The sequence below is a fragment of the Epinephelus moara genome, chromosome 6 (assembly GCF_006386435.1).
Source record: "Epinephelus moara isolate mb chromosome 6, YSFRI_EMoa_1.0, whole genome shotgun sequence".
Classification (NCBI taxonomy): Eukaryota; Metazoa; Chordata; class Actinopteri; order Perciformes; family Serranidae; genus Epinephelus; species Epinephelus moara.
The window spans coordinates 26,834,566-26,858,894 of NC_065511.1; the positions used below are offsets into that span (position 1 = coordinate 26,834,566).

At 39.1% G+C, this 24,329-nt stretch overlaps 1 protein-coding gene across 1 annotated transcript in view; it reads right to left on the bottom strand.

Moving 5' to 3' along the window:
- grik3 (glutamate ionotropic receptor kainate type subunit 3) overlaps positions 1–24,329 on the bottom strand; it is a 128,980-nt gene that overhangs the window by 42,215 nt on the left and 62,436 nt on the right. Inside the window, exons 2-7 of the mRNA XM_050046087.1 lie at positions 16,336–16,509; positions 15,904–16,161; positions 15,568–15,749; positions 11,195–11,248; positions 6,216–6,386; positions 1,668–1,811 (exon numbers count right to left, since the gene is read on the bottom strand). Coding sequence (XP_049902044.1) covers positions 1,668–1,811; positions 6,216–6,386; positions 11,195–11,248; positions 15,568–15,749; positions 15,904–16,161; positions 16,336–16,509 — 983 coding nt within the window. The remainder of the gene's footprint in view (positions 1–1,667; positions 1,812–6,215; positions 6,387–11,194; positions 11,249–15,567; positions 15,750–15,903; positions 16,162–16,335; positions 16,510–24,329) is intronic.

The following is a 24,329-nucleotide window of genomic DNA, read 5'->3' on the forward strand; positions in this document are numbered from 1 at the left end:
CGGAGCCCTGATTCTGCTCCTGCTTACCGCTGAACTAGGATGCAAGCTAGGCCATCAGTTACCCCATACTTAGCTTCCCACATCCGGCGGGTACCCAAGATTGGAAGGGGAGTGGCTACTAAGATTATATCATGAGTTCAGGGTCACCCTGACTTCTCTGTAGTCAGGTGAAAGGACCACATGAGGGGCCACACACACAGTCCACGCTTCTCTGTGTACACCTGGGGATGGGCAATATATCACTGTAATAATGTCTTAGAATTTGGATATTGTAATATGGTAAGTGTTGTCTTTTCGTGGTTTTAAAGGCTGCATTACAGTAAAGTGATGTCATTTTCTGAACGTACCAGATTGTTCTAGCTGTTCTATTATTTGTCTTTCTTCACGTAGTCATTGGTTTTTTATTAAAAATGTCATTGTGTAAATATTTTGTGTGAAAGCACCAATACCTAACCTTACAATATCGTCATGCAGTATCGTCTCACAAAGTCGGCATTGAGGAACTTGGTCACAAATAATGTGATATTTTATTGCCCAGCCCTATGTTCACTACGCTTCCTTGCCTTGCTCATTAGAGCCCAAGTGCAGGCCAGGGAATGGCACAGTATGACGATGTGACTATGCTTTTTGTGACATCTAAAGGTGGCCACCGTCAGCCACAGTGGCACCCTACTCTGACTTTGACTCTGGTTCGTCAGTGTTGTAAAAATTGATGGAGAGGGATGCTGTCATGCTGTGGATAGGTGAGTAGAGCTCAGTAGATGTACGGCCACACTTTAATCATACGTCATAATAAAGCTCAAGAGATCATGGCTAGAAAACAGGCCCAAACTAGCTAAAAAGGTTGCTTAAAATAAATTGTGAATGCCATCAGGATGCTTAGCACTAAGGCGCGTAAATCGCTGACAGATTGTGCATGGAGAAAATCTTTGAACAAAGGCATGGGTACTGATCAGAAGTTGTCAGCCAGTTTGCTAATGCTAAGTGGATGAGGAAAGAGGTTTAGCTCTGCCCTTTTATACGGACAGCCCCCCCCCGTAGCCATCATTTTGATTGCTCTGTGGGTATATGCAAATTTATTGGGCAGTTATCACAGATGAGGGATCCTGGTTAGAGGGCGAAGCCTGTGTGAAATACAGCAGATCCGGGAGGTTAATGTTTTAATTTTCCAATAATTGCAGTGATTATAAGAGGGGAAAAACAAATGGATTTCCTACCATTTATTATCCACAGCCAGGACAAATACAAATGATTTTGTTGTTTGAACAAATCAAGATACAAATAGTAGCATCTCTGCACACCCTTAATCTGCCACTTTGCTCAGGCTTGTTTGTGTATTCTGAGGCACTGTCAGACTCTCATGTTAGATTAAATAAGAGCCGATTACACTAGTTGTGCTTTCAAAAGGTTACAGTACGTGCTTTCTGGAAAATAGGTTATGAATACAGGGAATTTATAAAGCTGACAACAACACTGCTTTGATGTGTCTATCAAGGCTTGGTTTGCTTTGTGTGTGGATATGATTGATTTGCTGGGTAAATATCCAAGTCCCGAAAGACTACATGGTCCACACTCCACTCTTATTGTCATGTTCACCACTCAATCAGTATGCTCTAATATCAATAACACTTAAATCAAATAGCAACAGGCCAAAGGTGCCCCATCACCTCTTTGATGAAGCTCATGAAGCGCCCTCCGAATCTCCAGGGTTTGTGGCGGTGGCACTGCAGCGAGTTTACCGTCATCTGCGGAGCGTGCTGGTACGAGACGGACACAATGTGGACTGCATCATAGGTCAGAGCCGCATCTGTCTGGAATAAGGGGTGAACATTAATTCAGCTGATGCCTGTGGAAAGACATAAATAGTTTGGTCGCCATCAGTCTTATCTTCACACAGATATGGAAAGATGCAAGTGAGTCCTAACAAAGGCTTTTTTTCTCATATCATCCATTAGACACTCATAACATAAGCATTTAATGCATTTTCCTTACATTTTTTGAGGCACTTTAATGCAGGCATTACATTTTCTGATCATTTATATAATGTATAACCTGATAGTCCTTCATTTTATGACATCAAGGATATAGACTCCCTTTGAAGGCCAACTTTTTTATGCTGTAACTATATTATGAAACTATAAATATACCAGTGATAGGCATAAGTACATGAGAACTCATGGGGATGTCAGTATTTGTTCAAGGTGTAGAGTAATTGCTGCCCAACGCTACTGCTTTGTTAGCTCAGGCTAATGGAGCTGAGGTTGAACTGAGTGGAAGGAAAGCGGCTCAGGATTCCAGAGACAGTCCTTCAGCTCTGCGGCTAACCTATGTTAGACACAGTGACACAAAGTTTGCTTATTTTTTTAATTTTAACTCTGAATTTATGGTTTAATGGACTAGTAGAAGCGTGTGAGTTCAATAAATGAATTTCAAATTGCACTTGTTTTCTGTTGTTGGCCAATTTACATTTACTTTTCTTATGTTCGACTTTTTATTTGCGAGTATTCAAATATGGAAGTTACTTAAAATGCCTATTACTAAAATATACACACATAATTGACCCTTGGCTAACTCCCGCCCTGGAGACAGACTGGTCAATCATAAAGTAGCATCGGGCCGACTCAGACCAGGGTTCCGACAGCAACACAACTGTGCTCCATTGACAGTAATGCAATCATTTCAGATTTCCTTTATTTTCAGGCTGGTTTTATGGTGCTAAATGTATATTATCACCTAAGGCCCTCTGATAGCACCCGAATCAGCATGTACGCATCAACCATCCAGCCGTTACAACATGATTGAGCTAGAGCAAAGCAGTTTTGTTTTGCTATGTGTGGTATTTATTCAGTTTTGGGAAATCACGATGTCTAGAAAGCATCAGTGGCTGCACTAGCAGCAAAGCTAACATCAGGACGTCATCTGTTAAAAGCCTCCCATTGTCGGATACGACATGAAACTACTCCATTTAGCTCAATCATGTTGTAACTAAGACATCCGCTGGAAATGTTTTTTTTTCAAGGACCGTATATTGAGTTATTGAGTTATTACAGACACCGCTAACAGCTAGCGGCTAACAGCTAACGGTTAGCCCAGCTAATCTACGATAACCATGTTAATTACAAAACACACAGAAATAGTAACGTTTGTTCAATCATTGTGTTTATAGACTTTACAAACATCAGATTAGTCTAAACGGTGATATAGTGACGTGAAAAATGTGATAGCTAAACTCAGCAAGGTAAACAACAAGGCGATTCCCATTTACACAGTGGTCAAGAGTGCTGGACTGGAAGTGTCGCACAAAAAAACGGAAGCTGGCTGCGTTCTGTTTTGCCTCCATGTTTCTGTGAAAAATAAGGTGAATACAATAAATCATTTGCTAAGTCCCGCCCCCAGACACAGAATGGCCAATGATAACATAGCATCGGGCCAGAACAGACCAGGGTCTGACAACACAGCTGTGCTCCAATCGTTTCAGATTTCCTTCATTTTCAGGCTGGTTTTGTGGATTTGGAGCTAAATGTTGTGCCTGGGGCACGTCGTGTATTAATGATACTCGTTACCTGGAGAGGTTGGAAAATGATATACGTTTCTTCCCTGTTCCAGAACCAAAATCAAACCCTGAAAAGTGTACGTAGGGTTAGGTAGCTAGCTACTGAAGATATAGCCTACTGAATGTATACACATGCTGCTTTTGCTTTTTAATGATTATAACAGTGAAAAAAGACCGACCCTGCTGTACAGGAACCAGTGAAGGGAAGCAGGGAAACTTTGCTGATATTCAACCAGCTGTGTGTCATCACATTATGTGCAGATGAACGTTGTTTGACTTCCCCTGGAGATCCCTGCCTCGGCTTGGGGGTGAAGCCAAACACTGTTCATCTGCACACACTGCAATGCCACACAGCTGGTTCAATATCAGCAAAGTTTCCCTGTATATTCATTGTCTTGTGTGGCAATCAGCAGTGATGTGGTGGTTCACTTTTACACTGTGATCTGTAGCCTATAGTTCGGCTTTAGCTTCTAACTATCTTTGTCTTTTTAACCTGTTGTTGCTGCTGAGTCAGTTTGACATCCTGGATATATCCTTCAAACACAGACTGTAGACCCCTCTGTCTGCTTCTCTCTGGAATCACTGTTTCATTTTTCCAAAAATATGATAATATTTCTTCAGGGAGTGCAGTTAGTTACAGTGTGGGCTCCATGCTTACTCTGTTGGACCATCACAAAGGGGCGGGGCTTAGCGGAAGGTCAATTGAATAATATAAATTATATATTTAGTTCCTGCATACTGTTGGACAATGTGCTTTTGTATTTGAATAACAGATCCTTAAATGGTTTATTCAGAAACAATGACACTAATAATGAAAAGAGATATAAAAGTAATCAATTCTGGCACATTTGCTGCATTTGTTAATTCATGTAATGAAACTGTGACATCCATTATTGGGATCTGCACATTAGTAGACACACAGATTCAAGTAAATGAGCTCCCCTTTCATTTGCTAGGTAAATAATGACAATATTTAGGACCTTCTGTATGACATGTTAGACGTACACCACCAATCAGCAATTAATTTCTGGCAGTGTGTCACAAAGGCCCCCTCTGTTTATCAACACCTGCACTATAATCACACTCTATTTCAGACTTCACATCCATTTATTGACAACACTACTGTAGCTACACAATCTGTAACAGTCTGAATTGTCCATCAGAACAGCCTGAGCAGCCTGTGGCTATGGATTCAACAAGGGCTGGAAGCCTTCCATAAAGATCTTTCTGTCTTGATGGCATAATTAAATTTTTGCAGATTTGTTGGTAGCACATTCATGCTATGACCATCTTGCTCTCTCACTCATCCCAAACGTGCTGTGCTGAGTTTGATATCTGGACTCTGAGGGCCATTGCAGTAAGCCAAAGTCCCTATCATTTTCCTAGAAACATACTGAGACAATGGTGCATTATCCATTATGAACTATCCATTTGAAAAAGAATGGCTGTAAAGGGATGCACCTGGTCCGAAACAATGTGAAGGGGGAAAGGCACATCCAAAGGATAATTGGTGCGAAAGGGCTTAATGAATGTTCTCCACAGCATTATATCACCCCCATCTGTACTGTTGAAAAGGTAAAAGCTAACCCAGTGGATTTGTGCTATTCCTGCCAATACCTGACCCTGCCATCAACATGCCACAACAGAACCAGGAATTCTTCTGATGAGGTGGCATTTTCTCCCCTCCTAACTCATATAGGTTTAGGGATTTTAGCTCACTGTTGCCTGGATAATGGGAGCGAACAATGTACTCTGTGGGTGTAATGCTAGATAGTTTGTCCTTTCTTATACCCTTTCTATCCTGTATGGTTTGCTGAGTTGTTACGTACATAGCTTGCATAGCTAATTTTTGTCTTCTCACCCCTCTAATCAACAAGACAGTTTTCCCACAAGAACCATGAGTAAATAGGAGACACTGGGGTGCACACAATCCCAGGGCAATAGTTGTTTATAAGAAGCTAAAACCACTCAGTATGCTACTAATGGTCATAGCACTTTTAAAATCATTTAAAATATGCATCCTTCCCATTCAACATTTAACTGAACTGTAGCTGAACCTCTTAGATCTGTTGACTTTCCTCATACTGTGTTTATGTGTTATTCATACTCAAGCCAGAGCCTGAAAGAGTCGACTGTTTGTGTACATTAGGGCTGCAACTAAGGATTATTTTCACTGTCGATTTATCTTTTTCGCTCAGTTGTTTGGACTTTAAAAGTCAGAAAATGGTAACCAATGTCGATTAGTGTTTCCCAGTGCCTGAGAAGATGTCCTTAAATATCTTGTTTTGTCCAGAACCCAAAGATATTCAATTTACTTTGATAGAGGAGTAATGAAACCAGAAAAAAAAAACACATTTAAACCGATTAATCGATGATCAAATTAGTGGCAAGTGATACAATAGTGGATAACTAATTGATTAATTGTTGCAACTCTAGTGTACATCAGAATATGTACCTAATAAAGAGGTTACTCTATAGTAATAGTAATTTCTGAGGTGACAGAGTTTGCTATGGCTGCTGTTAAGCTTTAAACCATCTCTTACCCTGGGCTAAAGCCATGATAGATAGATAAGACAGACAGATACATAGATGTGGCCCCTTTTATATTGACATTTTTGTGACTGACTTTAAAATGGAACAACACAGAAGTAATAAAACATACCGTCATGATGCCCTCCAGCAGGCCCGAGTCGGGTTTCGGCGGTATCTGCCTTTCCATCGACCATTTCTCCACAATGGATGCAACCTGGGGATTATCCACGTTAAGGATACGGAAGCCGGTCATGTTGACACCGCAGAAGCGATACGGCTCCAGGTCAATGGCCATCAGGTCCTTTTGGGAGACAACAGTAATGAAGGATGGATTCTCATTTAGTCTGCCAACACTGAGCATCCTTGTTTGAAGTATTCTTCCTGGATGCTTTCTCCTCACATGAAAAGAAAAGTGACGCAGCTGCTGATTAAAGAGATGCTATATTAAGACCAAATGGAGTGAAAGGAAGGAGAAACACAGTAGTTTTCAATGTCAAATCAGGAGATTTAAGCATAGTGTCTGGAAGCAGTGTCTGTGTAATAAATGGAAAGTAAAAAGGCTCTGGTGGCAGAGTCGCTTTTCTGCTGGCAAACCCTTTTAGAATTGACAAATTGTTATTATTTTTGTGCCTACATAATAATGAATTACACTGCACAAACTACAAGCTCGTGATATATTTCGTCTTTCTTAATCATGTTCATGTGAAAGAATCTTTATAGGTGCAAATTTCTTATTTGGGAAGATTAATTATTGTTTGTAACTGAGACAAATTAAAGAACAAGAAAAAAAAAGCGCCAATTCCGTTGGATCATATTAATAATTCAACACTTGCATTCCCTTGGCAACTTCTAAGCAAAAAGCAATTCAATTTGAGCCGCTGTAATTTCTGGGGCAGCCATTGTAGCTGAAGTGTGAAGTCACATGTTGACACATGTCGTGCCGGAATAGGCCAGGGGGCTTGGAAAAGACATTTGGATGAACATAGATATTTCATTAGCACCCTGTGGGGTTAGTGCTGAGAGAACGGGAGCGTGTAAGACACTTACTAAAGAATGGTCGCCGCCAGTCACTGAAATATCTCTCCTCTTTTATTCCTTTCCCACCAGAACACAGTACAGTACTCTCTTTCATGAGCAGAGATCAAAGTAAATCACTGTTGTTCTATATGACATTCAAAAATGCTCCGAAAAGTAGATCAGGTTACAAGTTTCTGAGCTTTGAAGCTAAGAATACAAACTAACTGGGACAGAATTGTTTGTAAAAATATAATTCGTCTTTTGTGACATCCTCTATTCTATTAGGGCATTTTGGGATGTCAGAAAAGTGACTTGTTCCAATTATAAGTTCACTTTTTTTGCAGCGCTGCCTCGTTCGCACATCTGCAACACAAAATCAACATAATCCTACAGCAGCGTTACACTGAAGTCTTTACCCAGGGAACACGCTGCACATGTCTGGGTGCATGCAGGAGTGTTATGAAGGTGGCAAACATAACAAAGTTCTCAGCTTCAGGTTCTCGGAGATAGCTATGACAGACTCATTTTAAAGGACAAGGAAGTTATTACCCCGTACCACTCTGCTGTTGCCTTTTCACGCTCTAATAAGTCGGCATTTCCCTCACCTCAGAAGATAAAACACAGACATCAGTGGATTCCATCGAGAGGAAATTGTATTGCCATGTATACCACGCAAGTATTCATCATTTTGGATCAAATCAAGCCGCCAGGTATAATCTCCTTAATGGTGTGTCTATCAATGTGACAGCTTATTGCAGCATTAGATAGATACCACACTCTGATTCTATAAAGATATCCTGCCTTCATGTGAAAAATATTGTTGTCGCAGAAACTCGTATCAAATAAAAGTTTCTAAGTTAATCCTCTGGTAAATAATTTTCTGTTCTATCTGCTCGGAAACCTAAACCAGTACACTGGCAAGAAGAAATGAGCATGTCTACATGCTACACAAACACGACGAAAGGCAGAACAATGTCATTGCCACGCCGTCGAGCGGGAAAGATGACACACATCATGTCTGGACATTTTGTGTCATATCACATTATCACAACAGACTGGACGTGTCTGGAGAGACAGGGAGGGTGTGTGCGCGCCAGAGAAGCCAAAACGGAGACGATAACAAAGAGTGAAAGGAACAGCACAGATCATGCTGGTATTCATTCCCATTCAGTCTGTTTGTCTCCAGATAGTCAGCGTCTCAGTGACGAGCAGCAACGGCTCCCTGCTGGGTCTGCTTGTATTAGTCAGACGAGATCATTTTTATTTATCAGAGGGAGAACTTGAAATGTTCGGGATGGGAATGAGACAGATGCATAACCAGGTTACCTTAAACTTCTCTGAGACAGAAAAAAAATCATGTTCAAGCCTAAATCGATTCTAATTTTACAAGCAGCCATTTTTTTTTATTTGTCTAAATAAATCTCATGAAAAGACCAAAACCAACAACATTTTAGACTCTCAATACTTTTCCAACTTCTTCACCCTGTCTGTGACACTTGTTCCTACTGAAGACATGCACTCAGTTGCCAGTTTATTAGGCACACCCAGCTCAAACTAATGCGTCTAACACAACCGTCCTGTAACAAATCTTACCTTCACAAAGGCATAAATAATGTTCAGCTTTTGTAGATTCAGCTTGATCATCTTGGAGGCCTGTAATACTGTTACTGTAAATTGTATTGCATTATACACAGAGGTGTTTTTGTTATTGAGCCTACCTCCACTGATATAAAAGGATTGCACAAAATAATAAGAAACACCTGTCAGTATAACAAATCAAATCAAATCAAACTTTATTTGTATAGCACTTTTCATGCATTAAAAATGCAGCACAGAGTGATACAATTCGACAGCATCACAAACTGCAGCTTCTAAAAGTACCTTGAAGTTGAATAAATAAAACCTGAACATGGAGGCATGGTTTAATGCAGGACTGCTGTATCAGAATGTGTTGGTTTTAGCTCGGTGCATCTAAAAAACCCAGTGTACGTTTTCAGTAGGAACAAAATGGCGACATACCTCTATATAATTATATTTCCAAAAAAGGCTAAATAATTTCTTGGAAAATGCTGGGCACTGTAGCTTTTACCAAATGCTACACAAACAGGAATAATAGCCCTGAACTGTTCATAGCCAACGTAACATCACCCATTGGTTTTTGGACTCCCATTTTGAAGCCTCTAGTTTTGCATTTTGTTGCCATCTTGGATTTTTGGAGCCAGAAGTGACCATAGTGTGAATCTGACTGAGAACACTAGGTCACTATCTGCCACTCAAAGTAGCCTGGCCCTTAAATATGTGTGACTTTACACCTTAATAAAATTAAAATGGCTAAGTTATATGAAAATTCACTCCCGCACTGTTGTCATGCGGGGAGAAATTAGCTATAGGGACCAAAACCGTTTTTTGTAACAAACTGTAAACATGTTTATCTCTGCCTTACAGTAGTTTTGGAGCCAACCTCAACTAACCAGTTTTTGACACTTCCGCTTTGGTGTCATTATTGAGCTTGTTAATAGTGCATTTGTTGGGGACTTTTTCCAGCTGTTTTAGTGCGCTAGCAAGTATTTTCGGCACCTGAAAGGTATACCTGGAATCAGTTCAAGATAAACTACAGTGCACATGTTCATTGTACTGAAACTACGTGTCACCGAGTGTAAAAATGTTGCTCACTGATGTGTTTTCATTAGTTTTTGGGCAATGGAAGGCTATTAGCTACACAGACAATAATTGTTAGTGGAATGGCTAGTTTTGGTCTTTTCATTGGATCTGCCAACTACAAGTAAAATATGGAGTATCACCTGATTCTAGAGACAAATAATGATCAGCTGCGATCATCATGTTGACGTAAAAAATTCACGCTCCGTTCATAGAAAACTCAGCAAGCGCTTCCTAACTAACAGCAGCCTCCACTGCATTCTGCAACAACAACTTGTGAAAAATGTTACTGACTGTTGCGACTGCAGACGGGCAAAACCAAAATTATCCATCATTAACCATCACCATCTCTTGTTTGGACATAGGAGAGGGAAAGTCATATACTGTGAGTGCATTAGACTTGTGTCTGCGCCACAAAGCAACACTTTAAATTTGTTAAACCACCTGAAAAAACACCACAGTCACAATGATGATGAATGCCTGAAGGCCAGTAAGAATAACATAATCCCGTTCTTGTCCAGCGTCAACTCAGACAGTCTTAACAGCTGTGCTGCAGCATGTAACAGTACCATGACCACTGTGAAAAAAACAAAACATATATTCCATATATATATGTAGAGTGGCGGATATGTATCCATAGAAGAAGCCCTACATATTCTAAGTCTTATTTTGCTGCAAGGATTTTCTGTAAGTAGTAGGAATGTAGCACATGGTTAAAGTGAAAGCAGTGGTCTGTCGATTTAATTTTGGGTAAAGAGTTTTGGTACAATTTTATTTACGTTTTGCTTCCAAGAGATGCACTGTGAAAAGGGACCAGTCTTATTTTAATACAAAGATTAGCAGGGATGTAGGACAACATTTAAATGGAGGCAGCGGCCTGTTTTTTTTAAATGACAGCAATTTTCCCCTATAAACAATGAATAATCTTGATAAATAATCATGATCACAATATCAATCGAAATAATCATGATTAACTTTTTGGCCATGGTCTGTTACCTAGTCTGTTTTCTGTTATGATGTCCAGTTAAATTCATGTGTTTCATATTTGTTGGTGGAGTGCTCCCACTTTGTCCACATTTTGGTAATCTTCACTTTAAGAATATTTGGCATTTAATTTAATTATATATCACGTAAGAGCTCACAGAGGACCAATTTAGGTCTTTTTCAAACTTGGAAGCCACATTCAGTTTTGAATCTCAAGCTGTTGTTTTTTATGCTGCCACCTCAAAGACTTGTGTTGACTTCACTATAAAGCCGAGTGTTTACTACCGCACACTGAAGACTGCATTATGCCTCCAGCTTGTCAAACAAAATTGATATTATGGACTGGATCCAAACCCCATTGGCAATTAGCCACTATTCATCAAAAACTCAAGCGGTGGGGAGATGAGAACAAACGAGACTCTATTTGCATTAACAAGCATGGTACATTACCAGAGTGGTGAAGATATAGTGGTAATACTCTGTCATCATCCCCATGGTCTGGGCCTGGAAGGAGACGGAGGATGGGGAAGAAAGGTGTGAATGAATGGAGACAGGATGGAGAAAACAGTCATTTTGTTATGTCAGGGCATTTTAGAATCAACAGCACAGACAGAACAAACAATACTAAAGAGATGCATAAAAGGACTTCATCAGCGGAGAAAAAATAGCCAGGCTTTAACGAGCGTATTGACTACCGCACCCTTTATTTTGTGGGCAAGTTTCTGCCACGGCTTGTTGGGATTCCTGCACCATATGCGGTCCACAAAATTACAGAATAGCAACAGTACTTGATGCTTTTCTATGCATTTAAATGGTCTGCAATGGCTCGTGCTACGTGACGTCATTCCAGCAGAGAAGAGAGCCTTCAATCAAAAGAGCTCGGTAATCTTTGCCTCACATCCGAGCACTCCATCACTGCCACTTGTTTCACTCAGTCTACATTCAAAGGCACCGCATTCCCATGGCGGCTGTTCTTCCCATTTAATTGTACCATCTGTCGTGAAAAAAAAAAAAAAAGAAGAATCCAAGGTTATGTAAATAAGATGCTATGCTTATGTGAAGGCAAATTCACTTTTCCATCTATAGACATCAAGCCAAATACATGACATTGAAACTTTGTGTCTTTCTGTATTGCGTGCAGGAGTTTTCATTAATTAATTTTTCGCCACTGCTGCAGGGTGAATTTATAGGTATGGAACAATTCAATTCTGCTGTCATTACTATTCTATATCAACTTTTATTTTAGTAAACATCAATACGTTCCTGTCCCCGCCAAAACAGCAGCAGGGTCACAACATAAAAGTTCTTCTAAAAGACACCAGGGACATGCTTCTCATTTCCTCACATCCGATCTGAGAGGGAATACAACCTGACAGAGACATGTTGAGTGAAGGTGAGCCTGTCAGGGCGAAGACAGGACCCGACATATTGTTGATAATCACGGCATGACGAACGAAATGTTCCAAGGGCATAATGCAGTACTTGATATTGAAACCCTTTTAAAATACTTGCAGCGGATCCTCCTTCATACCCGTACACCTGCTGTACCAGTCAAGTCGCATTACACATGAATTCAGCTCCGTCCTTTGAATTCTACTTATTGTCTTGGATAGGACCAACCTTTTTGTCAAGCTGTAAGTGGAGCAGTCTGCAGAACTTAAGATACTGTAGTTCAGTAGCTGCTGCATTTTGTCACTGCTGCTTGCAAATCAAAACGTAGGTGTTATTCATTCCAATACGCCTTTGGTAAGAAAGTCGTTTTGGGTGACTGTCAGACAAAATTTTTTTGAGAGATGATACTCTGTGTGCTGTAATATTGAGAGTGACTGGATGTACCTGATTGTTAGAATGTACTTATATCTATTTTAGTTTTATTCATATTATATTTCATTTTTTAACCAACTCTGCTTACAGTTCTGTTCCAAGCCCTGTGTTTTATGTCAAGAAACTGAATATTTTGGGGTTTGGGACTGTTGGTTCAAGAAGGAAAGCAAATTGAATATGTCAGTTCACTGTTTTCACTATTTTCTGACAATTTACAGAACAAACTAATCAATTCATTGAGAACAGAAAAGGCAGATTAATCAGCAATTAAAATATACCTTAACTTTTGCCCTATATCTATATACAATGACTCATAGATAACCTTCTAATCACAAGATCATATATTGTACAGTACTGAGCAACATAAGCTTTCACTAGGGCTGGGCAATAAAATATATCGTTATCGTGATGTGAGGCTACATATCGTCTTAGATTTTGGATATTGTATCGTGATGTGGGGGGTAAATGGTGTTTTGTACCTTGTTTTAAAGGCTACATTACAGTAGAGTGATGTAAATTGATCAACTTACCAGACTTTTCTATTTGTTTAAACACTTGCCTTAAACCACAGTCGTTATAAGTCCTATACTCTAGGCAACTGGACTTGCTTGAGTTTCTTGAAGATGTTTCGCATCTCATCCAAGAGACAAAACGTCTTCAAGAAACTCAAGCAAGTCCAATTGCCTACAGTATAGCACTTATGATTAGCATGACCTGGATGACTGATAATCTTCAACCACTTAGTCGTTATGTGTTAATATTTTCTGAAAAAACAAACAAACAAACTAAACCCAAAAAATAATAGTCATCCCTACAACTTCGTCACATTAGAGAAGGTATTGGGTCAGAAATATTATGTTTGTAAGTGTCTCCCGGTCCTAGCATTGATGATGTGCTTTTGAGAAGATTTAAAAATATCGCGATATATATCGTGCATCAAGATATCGCCTAAAAATATTGTGATATAATTTTCAGGATATCGCCTAGCCCTAGCTTTCACACATGCATATTTGGGCTCCTGTAACAGTTCAATGATGCACAAAAGGCAGCCAAACATGCACCATGCTGCACAAGATATTAAATATTTTTGTAGTCAGACACAGTGGGTTTGGTATTCTTGGCATCGCTCCTAACCTTTTCCTCCCTTATTTTAAAAGCTGTAGCGCCCTGACAATTTGGTCATGGACAGGAACTGTCTGTAACATTTTTGCCTGGAAACCTTCTCTCACTTCCTCTTTCAAGAGGACACTGATTCCTCGGTGCGAGATGTGCAGACTGGCCACGAGCGAATATATGTCAACTTAGATCTCAATAACTTTGGGAGGACTGAGTTATTTAAATAACTTGGGAGGAGATGATGCATTTGGTAAACATGTTAACAGAAGCTGACAGCGCTCTGAATGGAGGGGGGGGCTATCCACCAGCTTGTTCCTGACATCTATAGAGCATTAGACCACCTACACAATCTCTAGTCTGTGCATCATACTGACAGGTCTTTGTGACTGGCAATCATATATATTAAACCATGTTTTCATAATTAAGAATTTTGGAAGTTATGCCTGTTTGTGGGATGTTTTTTAAAGTCTGGCCGAAAATTCATGCATGAAAAGTTTTTTAGCATTGTTTTCTATACTGTATACTTTATTATTTATTTTCAAAAAATGAACTGGCAAACCCTCGATGCATCGGATGGGGAAGGCCCAAGATCCATTGTAAGAACTGTAGATTACATCAATACAATTTTCCAGCCTGCGCTACAAAGCCAGTTGCAGCAGATGCAAAACTAAAGAACTGTGCATCACATCTGATCTCAGCTTGATTCAAACTTTGACATGTTTCTCTGCTTAAAGGGAAACGACAGTATTTTTGAACCTACACCGTATTTCCCATGTGTCTACATCAGTGGTTTTCAAACTTTTTGTGCCTAGGGCACACCAAAGGGCAAACCAAAATCCCAAGGCACACCTGTATTTATATCTGTGCACAATAGCTTCTACAATGTTTGTTATTATCACTCTTATCACGACATAAGACAATAAAAATAAGAAAACACAAGACAGGTAGCTTTCATGATACTGTCTACTGAGGGTCGACCTTTTTATTAAAGATTAAGATCCATTTTGTTTAACCACAAACAGACTTGAAATCGACATTGCCAACCTCACCAGACTCAATTTAAACACCTATTTACTCACGTATCACATATTTTCAGATCTAACTGGGTGAATTAAGGGTTTGTTTTTCTACCAAGTCAGAGTTGGTGGTTGTTGGGGCAGTGGAAAGACAAACCAAGGCTGCTTTTGTGAGTTTAATTTTGCCTCTGTCGACTATAAACAAAGTCAGTTTTACAAAATGGATCTTAGTCTTGACAAAGAGGTTGACCTCTGTGGGATCCCTTCCATAATGTTGTCAGACACTTTGAACAATAATCTAAGCATCTCAGTGGAAACAACATCACTTTTAGGGGATGTAAATGACAGTGCTTAATTGTCCGCAGGGATTACACTGCAATCTGTTTCACTCCTAATTTCTAAAATCTTAGTTTCGATTAGTCACTTGGACACAACAACATGGGAAAATAGGATCCAGGTTAAAAATGATCAAAGTTACCCTTTAAGATCACAAGACAGTTATATACTCCAGGAAGTATATGCTGCACAAGTACACAAACATCTGTTGGTTAGGTCCAGATTGGATATCTACTGTTGGACATTACTGTAGCTCGCTCACTATCGAGGTGCAGGCGGGTGGCCCAAGTGGAAATCCCTTCCTCTCTGACAGCAAAATTCTACTGCTGCTTAATTATTACCGGCACCCTTCTGCTGCTCCTCTCCTCCTCCCAAGTTCTTGGCAAGTCAAACCCTGAAGTCTGATCAACTGAATGCTAAAGAATCAAGCGGTGCCAGTAACAGCTGTGTGGAAGAGGACCACATGCTTTCACGTGTTCGCCATGCTAAGATCTGACACGAGGAGGGCCTGTGCCACGCTCTCTAACTCACCTGTTTGAGAATCTGCGCAGCCATGTGGTGACTGCAGTCGAAGATGATGCGAAACTCTCGGCTTCGTTTCATTTCTTTGAGAAGGGGTCTCGTGTCCTGCGTGTCGAGAGGAAGCTGACGGATCTTTAGCCTAATGTTGTACCTGGACGGGGCCATTATCAGCTCCTGTAGTCTTATAAGACCTGAAGAACGGAGGGCACAAATGAATACGTGGCCAACAGTAACACAGGAAATGTGGTCCAGTTTTTCTTTCTGTAGTTCATTGTTTTAGTGGAACATAGTACTTTGCACATGTGCACTATGGTTATATATGTAATAGTAGGATAGTCTGTTCACCTGTGCTGTCATCGTACACAACAGTGGCTGTTTTCCATTTGAGAAACTGCACCAGGTCCAGGATAGCATAGCTTAGCGAAGAGTAATCCGGGTATAAATTGGCATAAAAGGTGTCCCTGTTGTCCATGGGATGATGTTTCCACCGCACCTGGATATGCGGCACTTCCAGTGCATTGCAAATGGACTGCACAGCATTTGATGACGAGCTATGCGAGGGCCCAAATATTGCAACCACACCTAAAGACAGCTGGTCACAAGCTAGAGAAGAAAGACAAGAGGGTTTGTAAAGTACAAGTGTTACCTCTTGAGTCATAGATTGCTTGAAACTTTAGGTTTGTTCCACTAAATACAAGATTTTGATTCGTGTTTTTGACTGACCAGAATCTTGTCTTCCTCCACAATCCTTAAATGAACAGAAAACAAGCCACTCACCTTTTCTTGATGCCTCAAAACTGTCGTAGATATTAATCCTCTGTATGTCATATGTGAGTGTTGTGTTTGGCAACAAAGTCCTGTTTCTGTTAATGTTATTGACAGCAAATTTAAAGGCAAGCTCCTCTGCGCTAACAAGTGAAACAGGTCCATCTGTTTGTTCGAAAATCCCACCTGAAAAACAAAAGAGAAAGAGACATGAGGCCCATGACGACTGGTCACAAACATAATCACAAGCAAAGGGAGAATTCCAGGTAGGGCTAAATGGAGGAAAATATTGAGAGGCATTTGCGCCTCGGACCAGCAGTGAGAGGAGCAGCGCACATAACATGAGGTATTAAATTTGCTCAGCAAACATGGAGCAACCCTCTCCATTTTCAGAGAATGCTGAAAAAACCAATATCAGCTTTGAAGTCCAGAGCCATAATGGATTTAAGGAGTGTGTGTGTGTGTGTGTGTCTGTGTGTCTGTGTGTCTGTCTGTCTGTCTGTCTGTTCCATCAGGGCAGCAAAATATCTCAGACTCTTGTCTTTCCATTAAGACGTCCTTTTATTTCACCACATTGGTGGAGCAGATAACTGGAGTTGGGCACTCTTCTTTTACATAAAATTCAAAGGAAAGTATTTTTCCATTTTTTAGATGGGCTGAACTCTGGCTCAAAACTTACAAATCATGTCTGTGTGCACATCAAAGTAGAGTATCGCTTGAGATGGTGGTGTGTGTATCAGAGCATTGGTGCTGTACTACATCCCGCAGAGTAGAAGGGAAAAACTTGTTTTTTTTCAACAGTTTGCCAGAAAAATTAGCTTTTTAATTATAGATTGGACCTAAAGGACAGAATATAAAGCTTTAACCACCAAAATAAAGTATTTTAAATTCAGTTTAGGTCACTTCAAGAACAATTTTATAGATACTGTACATAAAGACCAGTTTGTTTGTTATGGAGATTACTACTCAACGTGTGAAAACAGTTGTAGTGTCTTCTGTAGCTCTAAAAGGATCTCTATAAATGATGGCGTCATAGCTGTTGCTTTTATAGACCTCATATTTGAAACAGTTAGCCTGCGCTACATGGAGCTAGACACAAGTGGACATTGAACAGGCAGGGGGGTTTACGGACTTGCATCACCTCCAGTCACTTCAGTTAGGGCTCTACAATCACAAAATACCGACTATATCAAAGATAAATCAAGCATCAGTCAACGGCAGGGCTTTCTCTTATCAAGCCCTTCATCTTTGGAATCATCTTCTTATCCAAATTGGAGAGGCTAGCTTTGCTTCACTCATTCAAAAGCAAACTCAGAACACATTTATTCGCATCAGCCTTCAACCTTATTTAATTTGCCCTGAGCACTAAACTACGGTTATCCAGCTTTATTTGCATATGCCTATATGTATATGTTATACATTTTTGCATGTATGTGTGTGTTTAACACCTGTATCCAGGTGTAAAATGTAAATTTTTTTAATGTGCATGCGTGTTGCTGTATTTTACTGCACTTTTTGATTTTTAAAAATATTTCAAATTTGCTATGTTTTGTATGTATTTTATTTCACCTTCACATTCTTATATGCCATAAAATTTTAATGAAAAGCCTAATCCCAATTAAACACCAAGTCCCTTTTACTAGCCTGGTGTAGCTACACATTTTGACAAATAAAGGCCTGTCTCAATTAGAGGCCTGGTCTGGTTGCCAAGCAGTTCTTTTTTTTTTATTGAAGTGCTTCGGATGTGTCCATACGTGTCCATTCCTCGATTATCCTATAAGTTGTTCATAATCCTCAGATCAAGAGAAAGGGTTTTTCGTAAAAATGAATCCAAGTTGTGGGTATTGTTTTAACAGGATGAAGTTATGTTGTGTCAGTATGCCATGTGCCGTAACTCACTCTCTTTCTCATGTGCTGTCTGTTGGGGCTAGATCAAATGAGTGATTCATAATTGATATGTAGTATAAGTAATATTCCTACTGGTTTAAAGGATCAATTTGATCGTATTTCTTGATCTTTGCTGAGCAACAGTTTTGTATGAAAGGAATTAAAGGCCTGTCCCAAATACAGACCCGTTGATTTCAGTGATTTAGGCAAATAGTAGCCCGGGCTACTAATTGAAAAATTACAGTATTTTGCAAATAGTCAATATTGTTTTATATTACGCACAGCCCTTTGAGACATACTTCGTGATCAATGATGCAATTGGTTGCATTATGGTAAATGTAGCATCGAGTGTTATTTGAGCTTATCCCACACTAGAGACTCAAATCTCGAGCCTGTGTTGCTTCAGCCTTGACTTTTTTTTAAAAATCTATCTCTTTAAGAGATGTTCCAATACATTTTTTCTTTGTCGATACTGATTCCAATATCTGAAGGTGTTGGCTGATATGAGTACCAATCCAATGGCATTGTATTTGAAAAAAACAAAAACAAAAAACAAACAGCTGTATACGACTAACCTACTTATGTGTCAAGAACCTAAATAAAAAAGACGAATTTAAAGTAATTTTCTAGACCATGTTCTGGAGATATTCTAAAAACAGTAAATAGAGTAGACTTAAATAAATTGCATGGTATCAGATCAGTGCATAGACTTGTATATTCGCCAATACCCAATCCAGCATTTTAGGCAGTATCAGAGGGATTTTCAATTGGTATCTGAATCCGAATCATAACAACTCCCATCTCGTGAGATGTCTTGTCAAGTCTCACTGAATCTTCCTTATGGAGGAAACCCTGCAGAAATGTTGCATGGTGTAAATAGGTGTATGTGATAAACAATAACCCATACCATATGCATGTTTGTATAAAATCCAGTTCAACAACTCCACCTAGCCAGTGCCTATCTCCACATAAGCATTCTCATGCAGCCATATCTCCATAGACTCTATTTAAAATGTGATCACTCTAAATTATGTTACACTGCAACATAGTGTGTTGCTCAAACAGTCCACTCAGATCTAGTTATTTGTGTTTAATTTAACACAGAACATTCCAAAGTCTGAGCATTTTCTGAGGCAGTATCTCTCAGCTACGTCCTCGGCATACATTAAAATAATTTAAGTTCCACAAATTGTGTATAATTGGTAAAGTAACAAACAGTAACATGTACTGTCAAATGTAAGACAACAAAGTCCCGCGGTGGCTCGGCTGCAGCCTTTAAGAAGACAGTTTAGACAGCTTCTTAAAAGATGCCTGTAGGAACATCAGCTTATGGAGAGACTGGCTCCTCCACCTCCACTCTCATCACATTACCCATTTCAATAACAAAGCAAAGTGTCTCTGCAATCTTCCGTCAATTCTAAAAAAAAAAAAACAACCTGTCATCTAAAGTTACAAATGTCTGCACTGCGGTTTAACTTTTAAGGCCATTATTTGAGTTACAGAGACAACCTTTTGAAACCTGTTCTCTCTGCAGTGAGATCACAACGTTTCTAAACACTAAATATCCGCAGTAGATATCTTTAAAGTTATTTCTGCTGCCTGTTTATGCTGGTTTTGAGTCAGATCTCTCTTTAGGGTAACCTTAAGATGTCTAACCTGCGATGACACAACAAAGAAAAGCAGCAAATCCTCACATTCAGGACTCTGTACCCATGACGTTTAGCCTTCTTGAAATAATCTTTAAAATGGTGAATTAGACACACCTCACCACCCAAAACAATGTCCAACACTTACCGGATTCATATGCATACAATTACCATTAATATATAATGAAAAGCACAGAGAAATATCAATATAAAGGCTCTAATTTAATTAGGCCTAATGGGATTTAAAGAGCACAGAGTGATTTATTTTATTTTAGTGTTTTGGTGTGTTTGTGTTCACTCACAAATATCGCCTGCCAACCTGGTATTATTTCACTAATCCTGCAGAATACCTGGTTGCAGAGAGCTAAGCCTGGAAGTAGCACCTGTGACCTGCTGATGCCCCTGAACAGACCCCCAGTGCGTGGATCACTGAATCACACATCTCCGCCACTGTAGGCAGAGTGGCAACTCTGGAAGCCAAGCTCATCTTACTATTTATGACTCAAAGCCTCCCTGGATTGCAAGGGGACGTGATGCATAAACCGCCCGGTGGAATGCGTCACATTAAAATAAATGAATCCTTCCATTTCATGGGGAAATCTCATTAGAGTACATTAAGTAATTGCTGGAGTATATAGTAATTTGACTGTTAAGAGGATAAAATGTGCATTGCTCAGAAGCACTTTAACAAATTTAATAAACAGGGGGGAAACCTGCTCCTTGGGAGGAAAATCCTGCGGATAATTTGCTTTGCCCTTTTCAGAATTCTGCCATAAGCACAATAGCCCCGAAGCCTTAATGTACAACAGCTCCCGCAACTCCATCCAATAAGAGATGAGCAGCTCCTTTTTAGCATCGCATGAAATTTACTCTAATGATCCAGAGATGGGAATATTATGGAACATGTTTACAAGTTCCCATTTAAACAAGTATACTGAATGTTCGTTACTGCGGCGGGGCGCGTGCAATTTGAGATGCATGAATTTCATGAGATGTTCTTGTGAATCTCAGTCAAAAGGCTTCAAATTAGCATGTCTCCAATAGGCAAGAACACAAAGGCCTTTAATTAGTCTCTAAGGTCCTACCACAATATATAAATCAGCCACTAATTGCAGCTGTTTCCATAATTTGTCCTTTGAGGACTTTGTGGATCAGCTGCATTCAGAAGCCACAGACTGATGTATGTGAGGAGAGGACGGTTCACATTCGACTCTAAAACTGCAGGAAGTGAGACCAGACAATCCAAACTTAACAGAGATATGACTAGAGACAGTAAGGGCAGCTAGTAATGGTGGTGTAAAATATAATGAAACTGTAAAGCTGCAGTATTGTGTAGAATTATGCAATATAAACCAAATAACACATTTCCTAAATTCTCAATTAGGTTACAATTCTGCACTCCAAGGCTCCAGCATCTAAAATAACAAGCCTAACACAGACTTCTGTAGCTGATAAACCTTATTCCAGTAATGTAATAAGGCCAACATGTATAAATTCATTTGTTAAGCTTCCTAGATTTCCAGATTTAGTTACACAAAGCAAAGAAGAGCTGCAACGATTAGTAAATTAATCGATTAGTCGATCAAAAAGAGAGTTAATCGCAAACTATTTTGATAATCCATTAATCATTTCAGACATTTTTCAAGAAAAAATGTCAAATATTTGCTGGTTTGAGCGTCTTAAATGTGAAAATTAGCTGCTTTTCTTTGTCATTTATGACAGTAAATGATGTATGAAATAATAATGTATGCCAGTTTTTGGGTTATGGACTGTTGGTTTGACAAAAGAAGCAATTTGAAGATGTCACTTTTTCCATTTTATAGACTAAACAATCAATTAATTGTGAAAATAATTGGTAGATTAATCAATAATGAAAAGAACTGTTAAAGCAAAGGCATCACCAAAATGCAAACCTGGCATATTACCTCAAAGGTAATATCTTACTGTGTATGTTACAGTTTTAAATATTGATATTGGAACAAAAACACATTTTCAGAAAGGTTTAAAAATCAGTTAAACCAGCAAACGTGGCCAAAGTGCATATTACAAGTCCTTAAATGTTATTAGTTAAGATAATAAATGATACATGAATAAAACATTTGGCCTGCATGTAAATGAAAGCCTTTGGTAATCAGCGGTGTGAATGTAAATGAAGTGGAATTTTATTCCAAAGCAGGAGCTGTGGGTGCAGAAGGGTCTGTGAGGCCTAAAGGAACTGACAGAGACAAGCTGTGTCGAGTCAAAATCAGAGGTTTCACATTTCAGCTGTACATGCCCTTGCAAAAATCCATGGTGTAGCATGAAAGCCCCCCCACATGTTACGTTCCCGCAAACAACGTGGGCAAGTGCACAAGCATAAACCCACCCTCTGCTGTTGTGCAGTGGCAGACTGCCTGCGAGCCAGCTTAAGTTGGAATCATCTGGGAACCACTGCAAATACTTATTTTTAAACATCGACTGCATTTGCAGACTTGAGACTTCAAAGAGAGTGATCTGAGTGACAGAATGACAGTCTGCCAAAACAAAGCGACATTAAAATAGGACGATGCCAGGGTTGTTTATCTATTTTTGTTGATGTTTTTTACGACCTTTACAACACAATGATAAAGTTATACATTATACAGTTAAGTAGTCACATTGCACCAATATATTTAACCGGGTAGCTGTGGCGGATCTTCCTATGGGGGACATGCCCCCCCCAAAATATGCTTGATGTATATTGCTTGTTGACAGTCAGAAACATCCAACATTAGGGATTAAGGAAGATGACGGAGTTTACATTAGACATTAGAGTAGGATAAAATCAAAAGAAAAAAAGCCATCCGGGGCGCAGGACAAGAACAAGAAGACAAAATTTGCTCACACCGTATTCTGTTTTTGTTTGTTATTTATTGTTATTGTTTGCTACGTTGTTTTTTGTGTATTGACTTGTCATTAGGTCGTGTTCTTGATAGTTGTAAATGCAATAATTGTAATAGTAAAAAAAAAAAAAAAAAGAACAAAAATATAGAAAAATAAAAAACAAATAAATAAATAAGAATTGTACTGCTGAAAATCCAAAAATTCATATAACGGTAATTTTTAAAATTCTGGGTGTTTCACCTCTTTAATTTAATTTAATTTAATATATTTAATTTAATTTAATTAAAGTTTAGTTTAATTCTATTTTATCTTATTTTATTTTGCTTTATTTAATTCTATTTTTTGCATGACTGGGCCTTTATTTACGTTTATAGTAACTTACTGTACTTCAAGAAAAACATAAAATATAAAAACAATCTAATGTCATCATGTATATATTAAAGGCTTTGATTACTATAGGGCCCCACAAAATAATACAACAGGCTACATGAAGAAATGTAGAATGCATGAAACAGTTGCAAAATTTCAACCATTTTTATTTTGCAAACTGTAACGTAGTAAAAACTTTAACATTGCTTCCTAAACCCTGTGAAAGGGAATCAGTGTGAATTAATAACTGGTGGGTTATAGTTATCAACATTAGTAAGAAAGGATTGCAGTTAATAGAGTTCCCCTCTCCCACTCTACACAGTGTGTGTACTGTAGTGCTCTTTGCTGTCTATTAAGGAGTTACAGCAGTTGTTTCAGCCAGTGTGACGCTATACATAAAATTCATATCATACTGGAAATTAAAATTGTTATACTAGATGGACCGGTAAACCTCCCAGTAGTAGCTAATAATACTGATCTTCCAATTTCTGATGACACTGAACCACCTAAAAGATATTTGATTTCTTACTCTCTGAGTTGTATTGGCTCCAATCCATCAGTGCTTTTTTCTTTTTAAATTAAATTTCTTATTTTGGCTGAATGAAGTAGGCAGTGATAAATTTAACCTGTTCTCAAAGCTGCTGTTTGATAAGATGGAGTCTCGAACGTTGTTTTCCCAACGATGATTATTCATTCATTCAATTGTTTGGGCTTACATCCAAGACTGGAGAAGTCACATTTGTTTGCAGTGTAAAGCAAACATGGGTGCTTCTGAAGTGTGTTTGTACCTGTCCTTAGAACAATCAAACACCAACACAGCCCGAAAGGCTGTCAGATTAGTGTTCATTATCTCGAGGAATCAGAAAATTTTGATTTTCAGCTGAAGGAAAAATCACTTTAAACTTTGCTTTCAGCTCTGTCCAAAATGGATGCTGTAGCCATGATTTAAAAGCGAGGCAAGGTCATTTTTGGTATCTGCACTTTTTACTGCTGTGGTAAAAAATGTGATACCATTGCCCTTGTTCAACATGAAATCTGTGTAGAGGAGAGGCAAGATCGATGACCTTTCTCTTTTTTTTCTGCCAAGCAACAACCTGACCTTACTCGCAGTTACAACCAGCTTCACAGCAACATTGAATATGATTCCATTACCTCACTTGTCCTTCTGAACCCAAGTTTCCCCATTTTGGGCAGAACAGCTGATTTACAAAGGAAATGCATCACACTAAGATATATTTCCAG